The sequence below is a fragment of the Haliotis rufescens genome, unplaced genomic scaffold (assembly GCF_023055435.1).
Source record: "Haliotis rufescens isolate VD_foot unplaced genomic scaffold, xgHalRufe1.0.p SCAF_17, whole genome shotgun sequence".
Classification (NCBI taxonomy): domain Eukaryota; kingdom Metazoa; phylum Mollusca; class Gastropoda; order Lepetellida; family Haliotidae; genus Haliotis; species Haliotis rufescens.
Genome location: NW_025963857.1, coordinates 32,741,060 through 32,765,517, shown reverse-complemented (window position 1 = coordinate 32,765,517; position 24,458 = coordinate 32,741,060). Strand labels below are relative to the sequence as shown.

General features: G+C 41.2%; 2 protein-coding genes across 2 annotated transcripts in view; both read right to left on the bottom strand.

Annotated features, from left to right (window-relative positions):
- The window catches only part of LOC124142570 (TBC1 domain family member 31-like), a 34,222-nt gene that overhangs the window by 2,626 nt on the left and 7,138 nt on the right, over positions 1–24,458 (bottom strand). Inside the window, exons 5-23 of the mRNA XM_046511130.2 lie at positions 24,278–24,426; positions 23,291–23,450; positions 22,516–22,716; positions 21,361–21,516; positions 20,286–20,365; positions 17,832–17,978; positions 17,485–17,618; positions 15,250–15,383; positions 9,917–10,096; positions 8,969–9,148; positions 8,058–8,110; positions 7,413–7,565; positions 4,532–4,667; positions 4,107–4,199; positions 3,285–3,425; positions 2,861–2,977; positions 2,062–2,139; positions 1,167–1,323; positions 305–376 (exon numbers count right to left, since the gene is read on the bottom strand). Coding sequence (XP_046367086.2) covers positions 305–376; positions 1,167–1,323; positions 2,062–2,139; positions 2,861–2,977; positions 3,285–3,425; positions 4,107–4,199; positions 4,532–4,667; positions 7,413–7,565; positions 8,058–8,110; positions 8,969–9,148; positions 9,917–10,096; positions 15,250–15,383; positions 17,485–17,618; positions 17,832–17,978; positions 20,286–20,365; positions 21,361–21,516; positions 22,516–22,716; positions 23,291–23,450; positions 24,278–24,426 — 2,521 coding nt within the window. The remainder of the gene's footprint in view (positions 1–304; positions 377–1,166; positions 1,324–2,061; positions 2,140–2,860; positions 2,978–3,284; positions 3,426–4,106; positions 4,200–4,531; positions 4,668–7,412; positions 7,566–8,057; positions 8,111–8,968; positions 9,149–9,916; positions 10,097–15,249; positions 15,384–17,484; positions 17,619–17,831; positions 17,979–20,285; positions 20,366–21,360; positions 21,517–22,515; positions 22,717–23,290; positions 23,451–24,277; positions 24,427–24,458) is intronic.
- LOC124142571 (homeobox protein HD-12-like) lies at positions 11,415–12,823 on the bottom strand. The gene has a single exon (XM_046511131.2). It carries the CDS (start codon positions 12,713–12,715, stop codon positions 11,825–11,827), a length of 891 nt encoding a protein of 296 aa, XP_046367087.2. The 5' UTR covers positions 12,716–12,823; the 3' UTR covers positions 11,415–11,824.

Here is a 24,458-nt window from a genome sequence, read left to right as displayed (position 1 = left end):
ATCTTCAGCTATATCATGGCATGTCCGTATATTGTGGAAGGAAACTGTACACTTTTGCCACAGCCATGTGAATAGTGCTAACAAGGAATCATTATGGGGCTGAAACAGGGATTTAAGCCCCTAAGCTGATCCTGGCATGGCTAAGGGACACAACTGATTGACAGTTATTAACTAAAGATACAGTTGGGACTACAAGTTCGCCTGGACTTAAACAATATCATAGAATGATTGATTCTGAAGAAAAGGTGGTGGACTATAAAAGCAAATGCATCCACATAATTATTACAAATACTGGTTCACTTACGTTTTGAGTTATCATCTGTGTTGACGCTGTCATACAACTCATTGTTGTCATGATAGGAAGCCCTCTGGTATCCTGCAATATTCAAATATATACTGCATTAATTACTGTAGTTAAGTAGCAAATATTTAAAGTTTAAAGTCGCATCAGCATCATGTCAGCCACATAGCAATGGGAACAAGTTGATATATATACAACTGAGTCATGAATAAAAAGTTATATTTAAAAACAAATTTGTTAAACATATTCTGTCATAACAATCTTATTTACAACTATTTAAAGCATGGGCTATAAACCACCAGCAACCAAAGCTAGGACACCTCGCTGGGAATCATGGGGACTTAAGGTGTCTCAGCTTCCTGCACGATATCCCAACAGCATTTACGTCATAACTTTAGCTTTTTGTGGTTGTGCACAATTCCAGTCAATAGTGGAACATAGACACTATTTACTTGCTTCCCAATATTTGCTACTGTAAAAAGATGATAACCCGTAATTCCTATCATAATCAATGTAACTATCATCAACTCAATGCTTTTTTTAAAAACTGCAATTGTACTCATCCAGATTGGCCATTGCCCACATAAAAAAAAAAAAAAAAAAAATATTTCTGAAGCCTTCATTTAAGCCTGTGATTTTCTCTCTGTGTGAGTAATGTTTGTGAGTGGGAGATTTTCATCACCTAAAGCACAGGTCTACATTCATTTTTCCCCAGCTCAAAACAACACTTCAAAGCACATTTGATGTCATACAAAAACATTTTAATTCTGCAGGCTAAAGTATGTTGGTACTTGTGTGTCCATTATCCTTTAGGACAAGTTCATAAGATACCTAGCTGTCTGACTACACTGCGTCCGATACTCACTGTTAACAATGTCAATGGCCTGCTGAGACAGGTCCCTGGCATGCTGGCGCCCAGTGTGGACATCTTCCTCCAGACTCTGCAGTCTCCGTGACCCGCTGTTCTCTCGGTCGTCTTGGTCCGCTAACAAGTCTCTATACCCAGCCTCTGTCTCATCCTCCTACAAACAATACATCATTCAAGTTTGTTAGCCCAGATGAGGATGAGAGACTGAATTGAGCTTAGCCTTAAATAGTATTTAGGTCATGGACCTTTTCATCTCAGTGAATCCCACAAGGATGGTATGGTGCTCACGAACAGGATTATAACCGAGGCCATTCTGGAAATCAAAGCCACGATCAGTGTACCCTGGTACGACTAAATGCTCACAGGAAAAGGTGCACCTTCCACAGCTACCTTCCCAGCAACATCAGACCGCTTCCATAGTCTGGTGGATAGAATGTCTGCCCAGAGAGTTGAAGGTCGGTGGATTGTTACCCTGCCTCGTCATATCAAAAGATCTTAAAAAGATGCTCCTTATTGTTACCCTGCTTAGTATTGGTATTAGGGGAATGAAACAAGGTCTGGTCAGCTCGGAGTCACACTACATTGTGTGAGTGGGCTATGCATGTGAGATCTCATCAGGATAGCACTATAAAAGCTGCATGAGTCTGGATTAATACAGGTGTGTGCACACATGCACGTTGCAATATAAGTGCAATAATATTTAACACGACATTAAACCCTGTTAAACCCCATTTGACCTCACCTCACTTTCTACCAAGAACTGTACATATGCCTGTTGGAATATGAGGCTATGCAGCCACACACATGTGCATGCACATCGCTAGAGAAGTGCAATAATCTTGAATGTGACATTAAACCCCACCTCACCCCAGGCACATCAGTGTTGTCTTACCCTATCATCATGGCATCTCCTCATCAAGTTGTGCACTTCCTGCTCCAGCTCCCTGTTTTGGACATGTAGACGAGACAACTGCAACGAAACCATACATCCAGTTGACTAACAGTTGTAATGGCTGATAGTAAATACAAATAATGCAGCCTCAGAACCAAGGGGCCCTTCCGGTTCCTGGTATAGTTAGTATCTTAAGATAAAAAAAAAAATCATTAGGAAAATTAGGACCCAATGGCTGATTACACAAAACACTATTGTTGCATAAAGTGACAGTGTGGACCATATACTTTTGAACTATCATTGAGATAAGTTCATGTGAAAAAGAAGATACCAGTATATATGAAGACTGTGTCCATAGCACAAAAACGTTATCAGGTAATAATTATAAACAGGCACATCCGGAAAAAGGGGTTAAAAGGAGTGTGGGGTACTGGAGACCAATTATATCTCTGGAATCCCTATGGGTGACAGGCATTGGGTATTGGTGACCTATCCTACCTCTGGAATCACCATTGGAGACAATCATTGGGTAATGGTCGTGGTGACTGGGGACTATTCAACCTTTGTAATGCCCATTGAAGACAAGTATGGGATAGTAGAGACATCTTCAACCCCTGGAAAAACCATGGAAGACTAGCATTGAGAGTCAGCCCTGGAATACCAATGGAAACAAGCAGAGGGTACTGAATATAGACCTGTTCTTCCTCAAACCCTACATGGGCAACCTGGGACCTATGCGGGCCAGAATGCCCAATACGCTAAGATGAAAGACACAGTGACTGTCCCCCTGCTGCTGTACCTGCACGTTCTTGGCCTCCCGCTCCAGGTCCTCCAGCTGATGGCGATGCTGCATCTCCTTGTGAGCCCACATGTCTATGTTCTTCTGGGATGCCTGGGCCAGGTTCTGAGACATCATCTGTAGTCACAAGTCAATACTTATAGTCAACATAGCAGGAAAGATAACAGCTGATACTATAGGTGAAATAACCAAGTATATGAAATCATAACAAGTAGGGCTAACACATTAATTAAACATAACACAACATACTAATAGGAAACATAACATCATTATTACTTCAAATCACACTGAAAGACTTTGAACATGATGAACACATATAATGATGTGATTTTCTGAAATTGTAATTAATGGACAACATGTTCAAAATGTACAGAGCTACATAATGGCTGACTGGACACGTGATGTAAGTAATCTGGAGACTGACCTTCCTGACTTCCAGTTCACGCTCCCTCTCAGCATCCCTAAGACGGTTCTGTATTCTCTCCTCCAGCTCCACCTGTTTCCGGTGCATGTCCTTCTCTGTGCGCAGTGTGTGTGATGCTGTCGCATACTCACGGAACAGTTCCTGTGCACAACATCATGAATGACAACTTTACTCTGAGCTGAACAAATAGACTTGGATTTTATGCAGCTTTGAACAGTATTTGTCATATCCTGACAAGTCAGCTTAATTTGGGAAGAAAGCTGAAAGTGAAGCAGGTTGTACAAGTTTACTAATCTAGTGCAACTCTCGAGTATGGTGACAAAACCCAAGGATCAAATCAGCACCAATCTGTGATTCAAATCCACGACCAGTGGATCCTGGCAAGGAACTCAATCTACACACCAAATTCCAGTACTGTAGATGACTGGGCCCTTTCAAATTAACCCATCAAAGGTTCTAGAGTCTTTTCACAACTTTCAGATAGGTACGTGAGCAAATTAACATAAAATGCACGAAATATGTAACAATGACAAATTTTCTCAGACAAGTCGATCATACTCATTCATGAATGCATGCCAACCTAGACAGGCCACAAATACTGGGGTATTGGACAACCGCCCATAATTGGAGCAGGAAATCACAGCAAGATGATATGCCTTGGAAATAGACTGACCCAACAATAAGCAGTAAGAATTGTACTGATTTGTATTGGGTTAAGCTGCCAGATCAACATTATTCACCACTTTGTTCCAACAACAAGTGGAAACTGCAGCACCAAAGAAGAGTAGATTAATCACATAAGCTAATGCAGATCCTACTGACCTGTTCAAACATCTTCTTCTGTAGCTGCAGCTCCAGGTTCTTGATCTCCCCCTCCTCCAGAGCTGCTGCTGTTTCCTGGTCCCTCATTAGAGCCTACAGATACAACATGAGATGGGCATCATGTTACATTCTACACAAATTGATATTGTCAAACAACTCTGTGGGACTCAATCTAACTGCTTGAGAAATGTTGTTAAATGGATCTTAAAGCCCAGGAATATCTGGACTTTTCAAGGAATAACAAAACATTTCTTGATATTGTTTTTCTTTCTCAGTTCTAAGATCTGAAATGAAATTTATTTGGCTTGAGGAAAAGTTTCAGTTTGATCAATATTTGAACTTGGCTATTAAATACAGCAAGATATTTTGGCAAAGTTTGCTATTAATGCAGTAACACACATGGCAAAGCTAGCTAGAGCCCCCACCTTCCTCTGCATCTCGTCATCCAGCCTCCTGAGCTCCGCCTCTCTCTGCTTCTGCTGGAAGTGGAGGAACTTCTGTCTGGCAGCATCCAGCAGCTGCAGTTCCTTGAGCTTTACCTCCCGGTTCATGGCAAACAATCTGTAACATGCAGCTCGGTAAAGGCAAACAGTCTGTAACATGCAGCTGGGTATAGTTAACAGTCTGTAACATGCAGCTCAGTATCAGGGATGTGAGCAGGTTTTCACGAAAAAAGAGGAAAATTCTAGGGGGGTCTGGGGGCATGCCCCCCCCCCCCCCCCCCCCCCCCGAGAAATTTTTTAAACATTTGATTGCATTTTCCAGGTCTAGGAGCAATACTGCCATAAACTTCAACCCCCATCCCCCAGACACAAGGACAACTGTCACAAGCGTGCAATGTCTGACCCTTTCCCCATGTTGAAGCATTTTGAAAAAAAACTCACCTTGTACTTACCTTTTGATGAAAAAAACAAAACTCCATTGCAAACATAAGACATTAATACAACATATATCCCCATGTTATGGGGCTTTGTTACGCTGAAGAAACATTCATAGTTTTCTCGCTAATCACATGAACAACTGTAAAACATCTCATTCACTTACAGGCTAAAAGACAACTTTATCTTAAAAACAAGCCATCAGCTGACTGAGTATTTACAATTCTGTGTGACGCCACACCCCACGTTATAGTGCAAGTATTCGTGATAGAAAACGTATGATGGTGAAAGCTCTGATCGAAAACAGGACAATCCGCGATGGTTGTCCGGTTTTCGATCATATTTTTCGGAGTGTTTTTAAAAAAAAAAATTATTTAATTTTTACGCGGAATATGTTTTTTTCCGAGGACTACTGTTTTAAAAAACGCGATTTCACATCCCTGCAGTATAGTTAACAGTCTGTAACATGCAGCTCAGTATAATTAACAGTCAGTATCATGCAGCTCGGTATAATTAACAGTCAGTAACATGCAGCTCGGTATAATTAACAGTCGGTAACATGCAGCTCGGTATAGTTTACAGTCAGTAACACGCAGCTCTATACAGGCAAACAGTCTGTAACATGCAGCTCAGTATAGTTAACAGTATGTAACATGCAGCTTGGTATAGATAACAGTCTATAACATGCAGCTCAGTATAGTTAACAGTCTGTAACATGCAGCTTGGTACAGGCAAACAGTCTGTAACATGCAGCTCAGTATAATTAACAGTCAGTATCATGCAGCTCGGTATAGTTAACAGTCAGTAACATGCAGCTCAGTATAGTTAATATTCTGTAACATGCAGCTCGGTATAGTTAACAGTCTGTTACATGCAGCTCAGTATAGTTAACAGTCTGTAACATGCAGCTTGGTTGGGGCAAACAGTCTGTAACATGTAGCTGTGTACAGACAAACAGTAACAGTCTGTAACATGCAGCTTGGTATAGTTAACAGTCTGTAACATGCAGCTCGGTTTAATAAACAGTCTGTAACATGCAGCTCGGTATAATTAACAGTCGGTAACATGCAGCTCGGTATAGTTAACAGTCAGTAACACGCAGCTCTATACAGGCAAACAGTCTGTAACATGCAGCTCAGTATAGTTAACAGTATGTAACATGCAGCTTGGTATAGATAACAGTCAGTAACATGCAGCTTGGTATAGATAACAGTCTGTAACATGCAGCTTGGTACAGGCAAACAGTCTGTAACATGCAGCTTGGTACAGGCAAACAGTCTGTAACATGCAGCTTGGTACAGGCAAACAGTCTGTAACATGCAGCTCAGTGTAGTTAACAGTCTGTTACATGCAGCTCAGTATAGTTAACAGTCTGTAACATGCAGCTTGGTACAGGAAAACAGTCTGTAACATGTAGCTGTGTACAGACAAACAGTAACAGTCTGTCACATCCAGCTCAGTGTAGTTAACAGTCTGTAACATGCAGCTCGGTATAGTTAACAGTCTGTAACATGCAGCTCGGTATAATTAACTGTCTGTTACATGCAGCTTGGCATAGTAACAGTCAGTAACATGTAGCTCTGTTTAGTTAACAGTCTGTAACATGCAGCTTGGTATAGTTAACAGTCTGTAACATGCAGCTCGGTATAATTAACTGTCTGTTACATGCAGCTCGGTATAATTAACTGTCTGTTACATGCAGCTTGGCATAGTAACAGTCAGTAACATGTAGCTCTGTATAGTTAACAGTCTGTAACATGCAGCTTGGTATAGTTAACAGTCTGTAACATGCAGCTCGGTATAATTAACTGTCTGTTACATGCAGCTTAGCATAGTAACAGTCAGTAACATGTAGCTCTGTATAGTTAACAGTCTGTAACATGCAGCTTGGTATAGTTAACAGTCTGTAACATGCAGCTCGGTATAATTAACTGTCTGTTACATGCAGCTTAGCATAGTAACAGTCAGTAACATGTAGCTCTGTATAGTTAACAGTCAGTAACATGCAGCTCGGTAAAGGCAAAGAGTATGTAACATGCAGCTCTTCAGACGCAAACAGACTGAAACATGCAGCTTGGTACATGCGAACTGTCTGTTATGTGCAGCTCAGTACAGGCAAACAGTACGTAACATGCAGTTTGTTATAGGCAGACAGTCTGTAACATGGAGCTTGGTCCAGGCAAACAGTCCGTAACCTGCAGCTCTGTCCAGGCAAACAGACTGTAACACGCAGCTCAGTACAGGAAACTCGGGAGGCAACTCATAATTGAATAAGATAACTATTTATCAGAAAACTGAATTTTTTGAAATGGAATACTTAAGATATACTACTTTTATTTTTTGTGGTCAGCTTCCAAACTGACTATATGTACTGGTAATGAAAGAAGAAAGAGAACTTCTTGTACGCGTACACCTGGGCTGCACTCACCTCTTCCTCTGGTCCACTAGCTTCTCCTCTTCATGCAGAATCATGTTGCGCCTCTTCTCCTCGGCCTCTGTCAGCAGCTGCTGCTGTCTGTACCATGCCTCTTCCTCCTGCTGCTTCTTCAGTGTCTCCCGCTGCACCTCCATCGACACCTTCCTGGAGAACATCACACACACTTGACACAGACACAACATACTTCCTACAACACATATACTTTAAAATGTGCTGAAGGTATGACAACATGGCCTCCTTATCCTAAGTAATATTAGTACAGGTACTGTGACTAACATAAAATGATGGGAGCTATGGGAATCTTGAGAAATGTAGAATGTTGACTTTGTTGGGAACCACATCATTACTGTTATTTGAACTTCAAGTGCAAAATAATCAGTGAGCAGAGAAGGTCTCCAGTACTCCATGCTCGACATAAGGGACGAATGAAATAAGGATGAATGATCTAGCTGATGTGTGTCATCTGCAACAGATATATAGACAGTCCAAGTGTTCAAGTTTCAATACTTATCGACTGGTCCAAGGGTTAGAGGACAGTGTCCTTCCATCAGTTACCCTCCTAAGTTGATATACATATGATTATGAAAACATATGCTAGAGTTTGTATCACTAGTGTAATAAAAATAAGTGCCTTACTTCTGTCGGAGATATTCCATTTCTTCTTGTCGAATCCTTTCCCGTTCTTGTACCTGAAAAAAGACAAGCAGGTTACGGCACAGAACACTTTGACCACAAAAAACTGACATTTAACAGTGGTTATTTGAGGATCATTTAACTAACAGCATCCACACAACAGGCTAAGATCAACCCTGTCATTGGCTCCTGAACAAAAGATTATAAGTCCCATACGCTTCCATTCGGATAAAATGTGCAAAAAAATGTAATTATTACCTACAGGGGTAAAAAGGAGTTTACTAACTCTCCAATATGAGCACATGTGCTTATAAGTAATTCTTAATACTGATTGACCAGTTGAAGTGATTGTTGAGAACAAAATATGACAGTGTCAATCTGTCTTGAAGTCACAAATTGAAATCATGAGGTCATCTGAACACAAAATTGACTTCAGTGAAATTTCAATGTGGGGTTGATATTAGATATTTATATCATTTTTCTTCTCTTTTTTTTCTAAATTAACTTGTTGAAACAAAGATGAAACACAAAATATTGGCAATTTTAAAAACATGATAAAGCCAGCCAACTTTCACACACAGGTGACAAAGGGGTCTGCACTTTGCTCTCTGTTTTTGTTTGTTTGTTGTGTAATGCCGCACTCAGCAATATTCCAGCTATATTACGTGGGTCTGAAAATAATCTAGTCTGGACCAGACAATGTAGTGATTGACATCATGAGCATCGATCCACACAAAAGCCTGACCACCCGATCTCGTTTGTTGCCTCTTATGGCAAACATGGGTTGCTGAAGACCTATTCTTTCCCCGGATCTTCACAGGCCTTTTCTATCTGGTACTTATCACAGGGTGTGACAATTATTTACAAAGATTGTGTACTGGTACTCTATGTTTCACTTCAACATATACACACACCTGATAGTCGACAATAAACTTGGGGTATTTGTTAAACACTGGGTATTGCCCTCTTGTGAGAGGCTTGAATTCCTCCAGAGACTTGCGTGGGTGAATGTCAGCAGGTGTAGATGCCATGAGGCGATGAGCCTCCTTCAGCACCTGCTTCACATCTACAGCATTACGGTGGTGGAAGAAGTACTGCAAGGCAAGCACAGATGTAGAGTGTAGGTCCATTGGGATAAAGATTTAACATCACCTTTGGAGAAGTGATGGGCAGGATGTGTAGAACAGATTCTACCTGATGCCTTGATTAGCTCCATAATTCAGAGAGAGGTGTATGTTACACTACTTGGTATGGCATTTTGTTTCTATCACAGAATGTCTGCTTAATGTGTGACGAAACAACTATCATCGGATCCTGTCATCACTAAGGTAAACAATCTACACAACACCTTAGAAAAGAGAGAGAGAGAGGGAAAGAGAGTGGAAGGGAAGGAGAGGGAGAGGGATAGGAAAAGAATGTGACTGAGTTAGTGAGTTGGGTTTTCATGCCATTTGAACACTAGTCCAGTTATATCATGGCGTGTCAGCTTAATTGGGAAGAAAGTCAAAAGTGATGTATGTCTCAGACGTTTACCAGTTAGGTGAAACCCACATGCACGGGAATGGTGCTGACAAACCTAGAGTGCCCAAGGGATGAAACTTTGCACAGCAAATGGTGGCTCCATAGACAATTGGGAGACCCATACCCCCAGAGGGACAGACAGCAAGAGGGAGGGAGAGTGAAACTGAAAGAGAGAGGGAAGGAGAAGTAGAGGGAAAGAGAGTGGGAAGTTGAAAGAGAGGAATGATATTATATTTTCCTATGATATGATTACTTCTATCAAAACTACCATATCAACAGTGTAAGGCAGTTTCAATACTTCCTATTAATATTCAAACCAATTAGCTGCTGTAGCTCCTTACCTTGAAGTCATCCAGCTCTGTACACTGCATGAGAGGACCTCGAGCACAGATGGAGTAGGCAGCCACCACCATCAGCAGGAAGGATGGGTGATTACTGAACACATTGTCCCACATCATCAACCACTCCTCTTTGGTTAGGACCTCAGAAAAAACTGTTTCAAGAAGAGGCCAGCCGTAAATCTGAAAACAGGAATGACAATCTGAAGGGTTTTTTTCAACATAACAAGTGGCACATGACGATTTGAAAGCTTATAAAATTTCAATTTGCGGGTCTCAAGACTAGTGATACTTATATGCAATACAGTTAATCATTTGGGTTTGGACATTTTCCAATAAATTGTATATTAATATACTTATTCTATCTCACACAATGAATTTTTCCTTCTTCTTTGATCATATGTGGAAACATGCTTGAACACCTTCTAAAACCAATTCACCCAGTCACATGGAAATGCTGTAAAAGGTAAGCCTGTATGCTTCTAGTTTCAAAGCTGCCTTCATGGTCTTGTGGATTGAGCGTCTGCTCAGAGCGGAAGTTGGTGGTTCGATTCCCGGCTGTGTCATACCCAGAGATGTTAAACATAACACTTGTTGTTATCCTGCCTGGCAGTCAGCATTAAGAGAAAACAACAAGGACTGGACAGCTTGGAGTAGGTATACCGGGTCTGAGTGGGGTGTCCATGCATGTTAAACTGTGGCACTGTGAAATGGCATTAGTCTGAACTTGTACAAGCAGCCACACACATGTGCATATCAAACTTGCTATGTGCAATAATCGTGGATGTGATGTTAAACCCCATTTCACCTGTAGTTTCAAATTATCTCCCTGGATGACTTGAGTATGAATGGAGATCATCGTCTTAAGGGTGACTAGATGAGTGAGTGAGTGAGTGGGGTTTAACGCCGCTTTTAACAGATTTCCAATTATATCATGGTGTGTCAGCTTAATGTGGGAGGAAATCCCGAAAGATTGCAGGTCTCAGACATTTACCACTTTGGTGAAACCCATGAGCAAGGGTATGGTGCTGACAGACCGAGAAACATAATCAGGGGGGAACTGGGATTCGAACCCACAATCATAGGTTTTTCGCGTGCCCACACAGTGAATAGTGGCGCCTTAGACAACTCGGCCACTGTCTCCCAATTCAAATTGTATGAATGTACATATCAATCTAATGATCACCCAAATTACATGGAAACAATGTCTAAGTTTCATTCAAGCAATAATTGCAACGTGCAGATCTTGTCTGAAAATACGCAGCAGAGCACAATGCCTGTAGCTATATACTATTCAAAAGAAGATGAGGACCACCCAATTCTTTCATTTTACTACAGATAATCTGTCATGGCACGGCAGATTAACTTTTGTAATAGGAAAGAATTTAGGGTGGTCCTCAACTTTTTTTTAGTTATTGAGTTATCAGTGTTCTGGAACAACCAAACATTGACCTGGACTATTGATTCAGGACACAGGAATACAAAGAGAGAAATACATCACTGCAAGTAAGGGGAAGCAATTTTATTTACAATACACTTTCTATGTACAATAATGTGAAAAGCACAAAAACAGCACTATTACTGGGGAATGCAATGAAAAGATACAAATCTAAAACAAAACATGTTTCAGGCAATTAGCATATCAAATCAATATGTCCACTACACTTTGTTTCCTTCAGTCATCTCATACACATTGCCATAAATACACATGCATAGAGCTTGTGGCACTTGTAGCATCTTCATTATCAGCAATCACTCAAGGAAAAGCCATTGCATCTGCATCAGTTGTGTTAAACACAATATCCTAGAATCAATATGATAGTTGGGATGTTCTTGTCAGTGAGAGTCAATATCATCAAAATAATGATCTATCACTATCACATCCATAGTTCATCTCACAGTGATCCTAGTTCACAGAGATTCCAAATCAATCTGGTCTGTGCTGAACATATTGGATCTGTTCACAATGTCGGAGAGTTGCTGGATAATATCCCCATACATTCTAGGCGTCTTCTCACTGCCGCTCAGCTCGCTACAAATAGACATCAGGCTTTGTTCCACCTGCATCTTCTGACGTTTCGGCTTGGTGTTAGCACTGCGGTTCCGCTTGTTGGCAAACCAGGCTTTGACCTGAGATAGAGAAATACCACCTTCCTCAGCCATCTTCACCTTCTCATCATCGCTAGGGTAGGGGTTGTGAAGATGCTGCTCGTACCACTGCGTCATGATCTGAACAGCCCTGGGACTAAGCTGCCGTGATCTCATCTTCCCTTGTGAGCAGTCTTTCTGTGAGCTGACGTCAGAGGGAGGGATTTTCTGCTTCAGCAGCTGAAGGCTGGATGTCACTCTGCTGATCAGGTGGACACGTTTACGGTCAAAATGATTGTGAACACTCAACATCTCTTTCTGTAGGTGTATCGAACGGGAAGTCTTGAGGCTGGTGATTGCAGCTGCTCTTTCCTTCTCAATGTCAGCAATGTTACTATAGTAGAATGTCTGAAGTTCGAGAACCTTTGGGTGATGAGTGATCTGGCGGAACTCAGACTGAAGACTGGCCTCCTGGACTGCAGTGAATGAAGGGTCTAGTGTGTCACTGTGACAGAATGTAGGGGTATCGAGGGTTTCCACAACAGACTTCAGCTCCTTGTCATGCTTAGCAGCCTGGAACTGTGAACTGGCTTTGTTACATTCTGGAACTAGGGCAGCTCGGAGCTCTCTGAACATGGGGTTACTGGAGAGCTTGGCCAAGGACCCTGTATAGTACAAGCAGCTGTCTGTGGGCAGATCAACTATCGATGCCATCTCTGAGCTTCAAAAGTTCAACAGACTTTGACAAGTGTGACAAATCACTGATTTAGACCTGAGCTTATGCCACAAATTCAGAAATGATAGTTTCTGGCAGTGTTCAGGTATATTAAGCAAGACTACATGAATCTGAGCCTGACAAGTATGTGGACCAATCAGAAGCTAGGGCCAGTTGCGAATTAGCCAATAAGAGTAGGCTGTGGTGCTAACTGGCTTGTGAGTGAACATAGTTGCAGACCAGTGTCAACCAATTAGTCACACAAGCTTGCTCACTGTTCAGAGGTGGCAAACAATCAGTGAACAAGATCACTCAGCCAAGCCCACAAGTGATAACAATACTGCCACCCTATTGACAGGGAACACAGCTAATCCATTAATTAAGGGCTGAGGTCATTTACCTAATTAGCAAACTCTGTCTATCTGTGATTGCCATTTGAGAGTCAATGTATTGTAGACATAGATAATGCACATTCATTGATCCTATTTTTCAATTATTTATTCATAGTTAAATTCCTGAGATGCAACCATCTTGTCCTGTAAATATGTTAAACGAAGATCAAATAAGAAATTGAAAAAAGATATGAAAAGAAAATGTTCTTAAATGTTTTTGTTAAATTTACAGTTTTATTAATAGCAAGAACTAGCAAATGCAAATATGTTCCATACCACATACAAATAATACAAAAAGAATGCATGAGTTCTGTTCAACAGTTGCATCATAAAAAATAGAATATTAGTGGTCAAGCTAAACTTTTCAGCTACTATCATGATTTGTGCATAATTTAATAGAAGATATATTTTATTACATCTCCACAGGACATCCTCCCAAAGTAACATATTTCACCTGGTCCAAATTTTCATATGATTACATCAAAGTCTTTGATAGGCACTTAGAAGTTGGAAAAACATGAACACATGACACCTTTTCAAGGACAACAACTTCTTTTGTTCAGGGTCAAGAAGTAGCTCTGAAACAGCTTTACAAAGAATAAACGAAGTTGTTATCCACAAGAAAAAGTCTTTGTATTCATGATGACATTGAGATTTGAATTCAATTGCATGATTTCAGTGTTGTTTTTCTCGGTTTACCTTTGTACTTCCTGTCATACTTCCATCACTGGGTTATGTTAGTTCATCGAATTTCATCAATAAGAAACGGTGATGATTAATGATGTGTGATAATTTTATGTCAGACAGGTGTGATTGTCCAGTTTGCAGGCTGCGATTTGGGCTATTGTTCTCTCTAATGACACTAGCTAAGGTACATTATGAAAAATCAGTGAACAGTAATTGATTGGCATAAACTGTATAGGCCACACAACTCATTCATTATTCTACAAATAAAAAATAGCCTAACATTTTGAATTATCTTTTGCAAAAATACACAAAATAAGAAAAACTGTTTTTGTTGTTTGTTTGTATTGTTGTCCCTATGTTTAAGTTTTCTTTAGGGAATGAATCTTAAACAAACCCGACAACATTCTTAAAATCTTTATTTTTCCCACCTTTTCTATTTTGGCACATACCGTATTTGACGAAATAAGTGCCCACGGCGATATTTGCTAATATACTGGCTTGTGAACAATCCCAAATAGCACCCCTTCCGATTGATCAATGTACACAAGACTTATTTAATCGTGTATAAAATACACTTGTGTGTTATATGCACCCTTAATTATGGGCACTTAAATTCGTGAAAATGAATCTGTCGTGTATAATATGCACAGACTTTTCTTTTGTATCATTTCAGGCTGTCAGCATAAACCATGAAATTTACGATCTTTCAGCTCTGTTTTTATTCTCACCAAAATTATATTCAAATAAGAGCCCCTATTTCTAATTTTGAGAGCTCCCTTGGCACTTGTTACGTCGAATATGGTAATCCAAAAAAGTCTGTAAGCCATTTAAAGCTTTTAATCTAGGTGCTAAAATGATTTGATGTACTTCTTGAAGTAAGACCCGTTTTATTACAAAATAAAGACCTTGACTATCAATCAGATCGTCTAGATTGGCTATTTTGTTTAAAGCAATAAAAGTGATATATAAGGGGTGAAATCTGATTGTCAGTAGGAGTGAGTGAGTGAGTATGGTTTTACGCCGCTTTTAGCAATATTCTAGCAATATAACGGCGGGGGACACCAGAAATGGGCTTCACATATTGTACCCATGTCAGGAATCAAACCCGGGTCTTTGGCGTGACGAGCGAACGCTTTAACCACTAGGCTACCTGACCGCCCCTGTCAGTAGGAGGAACATAGAAAGGACATAAGTCATAATAGCCACTGTTGGCTCTATGATTGAGCCACGAAATTCCAGCCTAGTTCAGCAAGGGTTGAAACTGGACTTTTGTAGTCAGTTAACGCCCTTGCCATCGGGAAAATGTAGTTCTTATGGCTTATAGTTCTTATGGGAGGACACCCATGCACAGGGCATAGGTGTGTAATCATTCACCAACTGTTAACAGTAACTGAACTTTCATCTTAATGTGCAACATCGCTGCAATAAAGTTAACACTGTATTTCTTCACTTACCTGTGAAGTGACCTTGCACTTGACGAAGTGTTGCAGCAGGTATCTGTCATGATGAGCAATGATGTTCTCCACCATGGCTAACACATTTATTGGAGGGTTAGGGAAATACTCAAACCAGTGGCCACCCCAGTTGCCTGCAGAATAATCACACCACATTAATGTCACATGTATGAATTTCTTCTACAGAATCCTATTCCTAGGGCTCCCCCAAAATAACACGTTTCTTATTTCAGCACGTTCCAAGTTAGGGTAGATAACCACTTAGCTACCCGCATACCCCAGAAAAAAGGCACTGGTTGTTCATGAAACAAATCCGTACTTACAATAATGAAATTCTATTTAGGAAAGCAAGTCTTCATTATTTCTTTACTTGTTCAATTTATTCAGTCTTCTCAACTATAACAACTAGGAATAAGTAGAAGACTGTCATGCTAGTTAAGACTGTCAGGCTAGTAAATAGTCTCTTTACAGGGGTCAATTTAACTGCTGGCCCGTTGGCCCATGACCAGTCAAAATTACAAAGGGCTTGCTGAAACGTAAAGTAGATGGCCTGCCTGGCTAATAAAGATTTCACCCCTTCTCTGTGTATGTTTAATTTTTTTAATTGGATCTCGGTAGAATGACAACTAGCCGCTATTTTGTAATGTTGTGTACAGCAACATCTTTATTTGCTCATAAATCGCCATGAAATGAGGCAAATGGAAGCCAAGATTTCATCTCAGAGTGAAGGAAAAAGAGTTTTAGGGGTGAGGAGCCATGCTAGGTTGCTACAAGATCTCAGGTACAGCCACTTTGCAGCCACCACCATGTAGTTGTACGCCTGTTAGTTGGGAGAAGGGTCTGTAACTTTTAAAAGGAGCAAGCCCTGCTTGCGACATACAAATTTGTTTTTAAATCTACCCCTGCCTTTTTTAAGAGTAAAGTCTGCTGTATATGTGATGTTGTGATATGTATAGCATCATGAAACAATATCATTTGGTGGCATTTTAGAAGCTGTAGTATCAACGAACACAGAGATAAATCTTTATTTTTCAATGCAATACCAGATGATGGTGCAAGTGATCACACTAGTTTTAAGAGCAGAGAGTTAACAGGAATTAAAATAAATCATGCAGTCTGTGCCAAAAGTTTTGAGTCTAGCAGCCCGAATCTCCCATCAGTTCCAGCAGACTTTAGTGTTAAATATGAACTTTGGATAACCACCTTTACCAGACCAAAAGATATTTGACTCGAGGAGACTTAGGACATAGGCGGGTCAAGGATTTGGAAAAGGTGGGGTGCACATGATACTCAATTCATGAAGTGACTTGTCCGAGGGTGCATTTAACATGTAAGGTGTCTGGAAAAAGGTGGTGTTCGCACCCCCTGCAACCCCTGCACCCCACACCCTGGTTCAACCAAGTTATTGACATGTATCAGGATAGGTTCTTACTAAATGATGCTTGAGACCAGCTGTTATTTAACATCAGTTTGAAAAGTACTTTAGCTATATTATGGCGTGTGAGCTTAATGCAGAAAGAGTGAGTGAGTTGGGTTTAACCCCGCTTTTAGCATTATTCCAGTTATATCACGGCGTGTCAGCTTAATGTGGGAGGAAAGACTGAAGGGATGCAGGTCTCAGATGTTTACCACTTCAGTGAAACCCACAAGCACGGGTATGGTGCTCACAAACCTAGAAACATAATTGGGGCTAACCAGGATTTGAACCCACAATCATAAGTTTCTGGCGTGGCCAAGGGACACAACTCTGCACTGCGAATCGCAGCGCCTTAGACGACTGGGCCACCCGTGCCCCCTAATGCAGAAAGAACTCTCCAATTATAGATAAGACACTTTTGACAGACCAAGGGTATGTTTGTTTGTTGTTTAACGCCGCACTCAGGTATATTCCAGGGGCAGTCACCAGACAATCCAGTGATTGACATCATGATCATCGATCTACACAATTGGGATATGATAATATGCATCGAGCAAGTCAGTGAGCCTGACCACACGATTCCACTTGTCACCTCTTACAACAAGCATAGTCTCCTTTTACAGCGAGCATGAGTTGCTGAAGACCTATTCTAACCTGGATCTTCCCTGAGAGAAGTTTTGAATCCAAACCCCAAATCAGCATATATAGGATGCACCTCTGTACATCCAAATGGAGCAGCTTAGACCACTGGGCCACCCAAGGACTTGATGACGCTAGAACACATATTGTTGAGAAAATAACTTATTCAAGATGTTTACCTAAGAGAGTAGCGATGATTTCAAAGCAGACCAGGTGGTTATTCTGGAAGAGCTTGACGAAAGGGAAGGCAAGCATGGGAAGATACTGGGTTTCCCCAAATATTGGTGACCAGTGTGCTAGCGCTGACAGGACTCTGAAACAGTAGTGAGGAATCAAACATTATGCCTTTAGTAGATTATTAATACTTAGTCATCAAGATTTTTAGTTTGCATATTTTATCAGTTTATTTTATGCATAAACAAGATATTGTATCTCACGACAGTAGAGCTATTCAAGAGCTCATTCACTTCTCAGACACTCTATGTTTCTAAAATGATTATCAGGACTGAGGTGTACAAATACTGACCTCTGCAGTACTCTCAACAGTTTTCGGCTCTTTATAGGGTAGGCCTCGTGAAGTTTGGAGTAAGCAGGGTGAGCTCCCTTGTCCACCAGGGCGCCATACGCAGCATGGTTCTCTGGCAGCCGCAGGACCGATCTCCAGATGAACATTCTGAAGACACATGCATGCAAGCGCAAAATATAGATTCCTGGCAGATGTAGTGTCCGAAATAACTGTTGACTACCATTTGTGACTGGAAACATTTGTCGGGATAGGTGAAATTTAATTTTACCTGCTTGAATGTTAGAAAATTATATTACTATATTGATACTGACAAGTTTGAATCAGACATTGATATGTGACACACTATCCTGACAGCAAGTTTGTATTAATATTTTTTGGATAGATTAGAGACCTGCAATATTGTTTGCTATTGTTATTTGTTTTTTAATGCCGCACCAGCTATATGACGGTGGTCTGTAAATAATCAAGTCTGGACCAGACAATCCAGTGAGTGATATCATGAGAATCGATCCATGCAATTGGGATATGAAGACATGCATCAACCAAGTCAGCGAGCCTGACCACCTGACACAAATAACCTCATACACATAACATATGAAACTAGACACAAATAATTTGTACTCTGAATCCCATGTCATGATAAGATATTAAGTTTTATGCCACCTTTAGCAAAGTTTCTTTTCAAACAAGGAAAGTCCTATCCAATAAGAGCATATGGCTGCACATATTTCTTTTACTGTTATTGGTACATTTGCCATGCTGGGACCCCATCATCATGGCTGGGACCTCCATCATTATGACTGGAACCCCCATTGTCATGCCTGGGACCCAGTTATCATGCCTGGGGTCCATTATCATGCCTGGGGTCCATTATCATGCCTGAGGAGCATTATCATGCCTGGGGTCCATTATCATGCCTGGGGTGCATTATCATGCCTGGGGTCCGTTATCATGCCTGGGGTCCATTATCATGCCTGGGGTCCGTTATCATGCCTGGGGTCCATTATCATGCCTGAGGAGCATTATCATGCCTTGGGTCCATTATCATGCTTGGGACTCCATTATCATGCTTGGGACCCAATTATCATGTTTGGGACCCCATTATCATGCCTAGAACACCCATCATGCCTGGGACCCCCATGATCATGCCTGAGGAGCATTATCATGCCTGGGGTCCATTATCATGCCTTGAACACCCATCATGCCTGGGGTCCATTATCATGCCTGGGGTGCATTATCATGCCTGGGGTCTGTTATCATGCCTGGGGTGCATTATCATGCCTGGGGTCCGTTATCATGCCTGGGGTCCATTATCATGCCTGAGGAGCATTATCATGCCTTGGGTCCATTATCATGCTTGGGACTCCATTATCATGCTTGGGACCCAATTATCATGTTTGGGGCCCCCATTATCATGCCTAGAACACCCATCATGCCTGGGACCCCCATTATCATGCCTAGAACACCCATCATGCCTGGGGTCCATTATCATGCCTGAGGAGCATTATCATGCCTGGGGTCCATTATCATGCCTGAGGAGCATTATCATGCCTGGGGTCCATTATCATGCCTGGGGTGCATTATCAGGCCTGGGGTCCGTTATCATGCCTGGGGTGCATTATCATGCCTGGGGTCCATTATCAGGCCTGGGGTGCATTATCATGCCTGGGGTCCATTATCATGCTTGGGACTCCATTATCATGCTTGGGACCCAATTATCATGTTTGGGACCCCCATTATCATGCCTAGAACACCCATCATGCCTGGGACCCCCTTTATCATGCCTAGAACACCCATCATGCCTGGGACCCCGCTATAATGCCTGGAGTCCATCATCATGGCTGGGACCTCCATCATTATGACTGGAACCCCCATTGTCATATCTGGGACTTCCATTATCATGCCTGGGACCCCCATTATCATGCCTGAGGAGCATTATCATGCCTGGGACCCCCATTATCATGCCTGGGACTTCCATTATCATACTGAGGACCCCATAATCAAGACAATGGGACCTCATTGTCATGCCTTGGACCCCCATTATCATGCCTGGGACCCCATTATCATGCCTGGGACCCCCATTATCATGCCTGGGACTTCCATTATCATGCCTGGGACCCTTTATCATGCTTGGGACTTTCATTATCATGCCTGGGACCCATTATCATGCTTAGGACCCACATTGACATGCCTGGGACCCCATTATCATACTTGGGAGCCAATTATTATGACAATTATCATGCCTGGGACTTCCATTATCATCCCTGGGACCCTTTATCATGCTTGGGACCCCCTTTGACATGACTGGGAACCAATTATCATGCCTGGGACTCCCACTGTTATGCCAGAACCCTTTGTGAGAGTCCCCTGGACTCACAGACCCTACTTATGATGCCCTATTCTGATATCTCATTGCTTTCATCATCCATCTACTCCCTTACTAATGCAGCCTACCTGTATTTATAAGGGTATTCCCCGAATTCCTTCAGAATAGCACTCAGCTTGTCCATGTCCAGGCCTTCTGGTAGACTTGCCTGAAATATTTGAATCTAATAACCAAGTCTGCCATACATGTACAGAATATAACAGCAGAAAATCCTCTCAAGGTTAGTTAGTTAAACAGATGCTACAAAAAAGGCCTTTAGGTTTTATTCCTTATTAGGTGGTTGGTAAAATGTTTGATGTAGGTGGTTGGAAGAAAATATTATTTTTCTCCTCAACTTTTAAATTAATTATCAATGAATTAATGAAAATCAGACAATTTTTACTTTGGCAGGATATTATGTTTAATGTTCGTAGTCTTGGCAGTTGATGGTTTGATGTAGTTTTCTTGTGTACACCCATTACTAAGAGAGGGTCAAGGAGAAGTGTGTTCATTGAGAGTATCAACTGCCAATTCTAAAGTAGTTGCAGCAGTCATCAGATTGAAGTAGTTTGTCCTCCAAACTCATAATGCTTACACATTCCTGGGACGCAACCACTAAATATTGTCCAAAGTTGTTTTTTCTCATATAACTTGAAATCAACTGACAAAAAAACAGAACGCCCAAGCAACAGAATACAATCACTAAATCCCCAATTCATGTCCAGGTCTACTTTGATGAATGTCATGAGTGAACTTTGATTGTCACCAGTCCACAATATTCCATCCACCAGGCACATGACAGACACCATCAGGGTACAATGAAACACACTGAACCAGGTTACACACTGTGACCATCAATATTCATTTGTCAAGCTCTTTCGAAATAAATGGTGTATTGGAACCAATTTTGCCCAATTCTGGACAGAGTAGGGCTCATATGACTTCCGTGATTTATACACAGCCTCATGTCATTAGTTCACTAAAGCTACACATCACTACTACACTACAAAGCCTCTGTATGTATTCACGGGTGATGGAGGAACCTAGTGTATCCTGACACTGTGTATGACTATCTAAGAGCTTCCTCTAACCAGGTTTGGCCACAGAGAGTTTACATTCATTTCTTAAATCCATGCCAACTGTAAGCTGTGACTGTCTACTGACTGTGTCATCCTCATCCTGGGTTCGTCGCCCTTTTGGTCGCCTCCTGCGTGAGAAGGATGTGGAAGACTTGTGAAGGTTCCCCTCATTGTCATTTTCAGTGGAAACTGTGTCCGACATTTTGTTTGAGGCCACGACCTTCACCAGGGGAGCTGGTGGCTGAAACACCAAATTTCTCGGATAAAGAATTTCAAAAGTTTCATCCCTATCAAAATGGCACAATCTTCATACAACAAAGGTCTCATATTTCTGAAATTCACAGTAGCTCACTCTCAATACTTCCAGTAGTACATGTAGCTGCAAATTTAGAGCTATGTGAGTTAGTGAGTAAGTGAGTGAGTTAATATTTAACGTCACATCAGCAATATTTCACCCATATTGTGACAATCATAGCCATTTATTGCTCCGCCTTTACCATACAACCACTGGATGCTAATACACAGCAGCGATTCACGCCTTCATAAAGTTCTACTTAAGTCTGATGCTGACATTGCACACGATCCATCAGAGTGCTAAATACATACTATCATGGAGCAATACATGTCTGTGATTTCACAGCTATATCACTAAATGCCAATGTCTGAGGATATGTCAGAAGCTCACTATAACCTGCAAGGCCAGTGGTTGTCACTAACATGCATTTAGTGATGCATAAATATCCCGTTTTAGAAAAAAATGCCAAGAAGAAACCAACAATTTTACTATCTTCCTTTATCATATATTGCCATATTTTATTTTACTCTGCACTCAGCAATATATGGTGGCCTGTAAATAATCAAATCTGGGCCAAAACATCCTGTGATCAATATGGTGAAGAACGCTCAATACTTTGAAGGCACAACTCTTCAATCAATCAAGCAAGTCACCAAGTTTCACTGCCTGATCCACAAAGTTGTCTCACACAACAAGCACAAGTTGGTTGGGATCAATTCAAATCTGACTCTCCTCCAGGAGAGTTTCATTAGAATTATTGACTTTCTATATTATGAAGTCATTGATAGGTATTTAGAAGTATACATGGCACTTTTTTATGGATAGCAACTTCTTTTATTTTTATAGAATAAAAGAAGTTGCTATCCATACAAAATTGTCAAGTATTTCTACATCATGTTATTATAATATTAATACACGTCTTTAGAATCTGCACCATTGACTTACCTTATTGAGTTCAGAGGAGAGAGCTGGCACACTGTACAGATGAAGGTTACCATCATCCATCACTGCGGCAACATACCGACCATTGGCGCTGATGGAGGCATTACACACACGGTTCTCCATTGTGCCAATGTCAAACAGTAGCTTACACGTGTCTATGTTGATGAATCTCATTATTCCATCTTGACACAGCACTCCCAGGACCTGATACACAAATGGATATACCAGGGTTTGAAATTAGGCTTGAAAGTCCAAGGGTCCTTGTCGTAACCTTTATGTTGTAAGTTAAAGATTGAAATTCTATAGCAGTAAATCTCACGGACCCTCCATAATTTTGACCACTTTAACACCAATACATTTCCGGGGGCACAGGTGGCTGAGTCGTCTAAGACAATCGATTCGCTGTGCAGAGTTGCGTCCCTTGGGCATGCCAGAAACCTAAGATTGTGGGTTCAAATCCCGTTTCGCCCTGATTATGTTTCTAGGTTTGTCAGCACCATACCCATGCTTGTGGGTTTCACTGAAGTGGTAAACGTCTGAGACATGCATCACTTCGGGCTTTCCTCCCACATTAAGCTGACACGCCGCTATATAACTGGAATACCGTTAAAAGCGGCGTTAAACCCAACTAACCAATACATTTCCAGTCATATCATGATCACAGTGTGTCAGATCACGGAGGCGGTCGACCATAATCTGATGTCAGGAAAGGAGTCAACATCCATAATGCTGTTATTTTCATTATTTCTATTATTAATATTAGTGATGTACTGCATACCTGATCCACTCCACCTTGAAAGTTGTCTGGGACAAACTCCATGTACTTGACGGACGTCACCTTGGTGGGCAGCTCCACTATACGCAGGAGCCGTCTCGTGTCGAGAGACCACAGGTGAACGAAGCGTGACCGCCCCCCTGCTGCCAGGACACGTCCATCTCTGTAACACACAACCACTGATACATGTATACACAGATCTTTACCAGGGTCTAACAATGTTAGGCCTAAGGAATCACAGGAACTATTTTGGAGTCCCAGGTTGACAGCTGTAACCTGCTTGATGTCCCTTGGCTGGCACACCTGAAGCACACTTGACAGTCAAGGATATTAATGACATCCTGACACTGCACATTTTCTGAGGCCTGCTCATATTACATGGTGGCTTCCATGTTTGAAACGATTCTTTATGATTACCGTATTCGATGTAATAAGTGCCCCGCTCTAATAAGCGTCCACGGCGATATTTGCTAATATATTGGCTAGTGAACAATCCCAATTAGCACCCCTTCCGATTGATCAATGTACACAAGACTTATTTATTTGTGTATACAACATGTGTTATATGCATCCTTAATTATGGGAAATTAATTTCTGGAAAAATATATCTGTCGTATATATACATTTCAGGCTGCCTGTATAAACCATGAAATTTACGATCTTTCAACTCTGTTGTTTTTCACCAAAATAATATTCAAATAAGAGCCCCCTATTTCTAATTTTGAGAGCGCCCTGGGCGCTTATTACGTTGAAAACGGTAAATGAAAAATACAGAAATAGGCAGGCTGAACCTTGATTGTATTTCTTATCAGAACAGAAGTGTCAGTTTAAATTATCATGAATACAACAATTGAATGAGTATAAATGATTTAAAAGCGCCATACATGGGACTTAAAGTGCATATTATCTGCCTCAATTTTTATTCTTTAAGTGCATAATGTATACTTTGCACTTGGATAAAATCTGAATAAGGGGAGGCTACTGTTGTACCTGGTGGCGGCAAATGCTCGGTACTGTGGACTGTTGCCAGGAGGCACCGGCAGCTGGAACTTGCAATCTAGAGTCTCGGACTCCCATGCAAATATTGAGTCGTCACGGAAACAAGTTATGATTGTGTTGCTCAGTGGCAGGAAGAACACCTGGAAGGGAAAAGTTCAAACAAAATTAATCA

Coding starts and splice junctions, on each gene's coding strand:
- LOC124142571 (XM_046511131.2), bottom strand. CDS start 12,715: ATGGCATCGATAGTTGATCTGCCCACAGACAGCTGCTTGTACTATACA.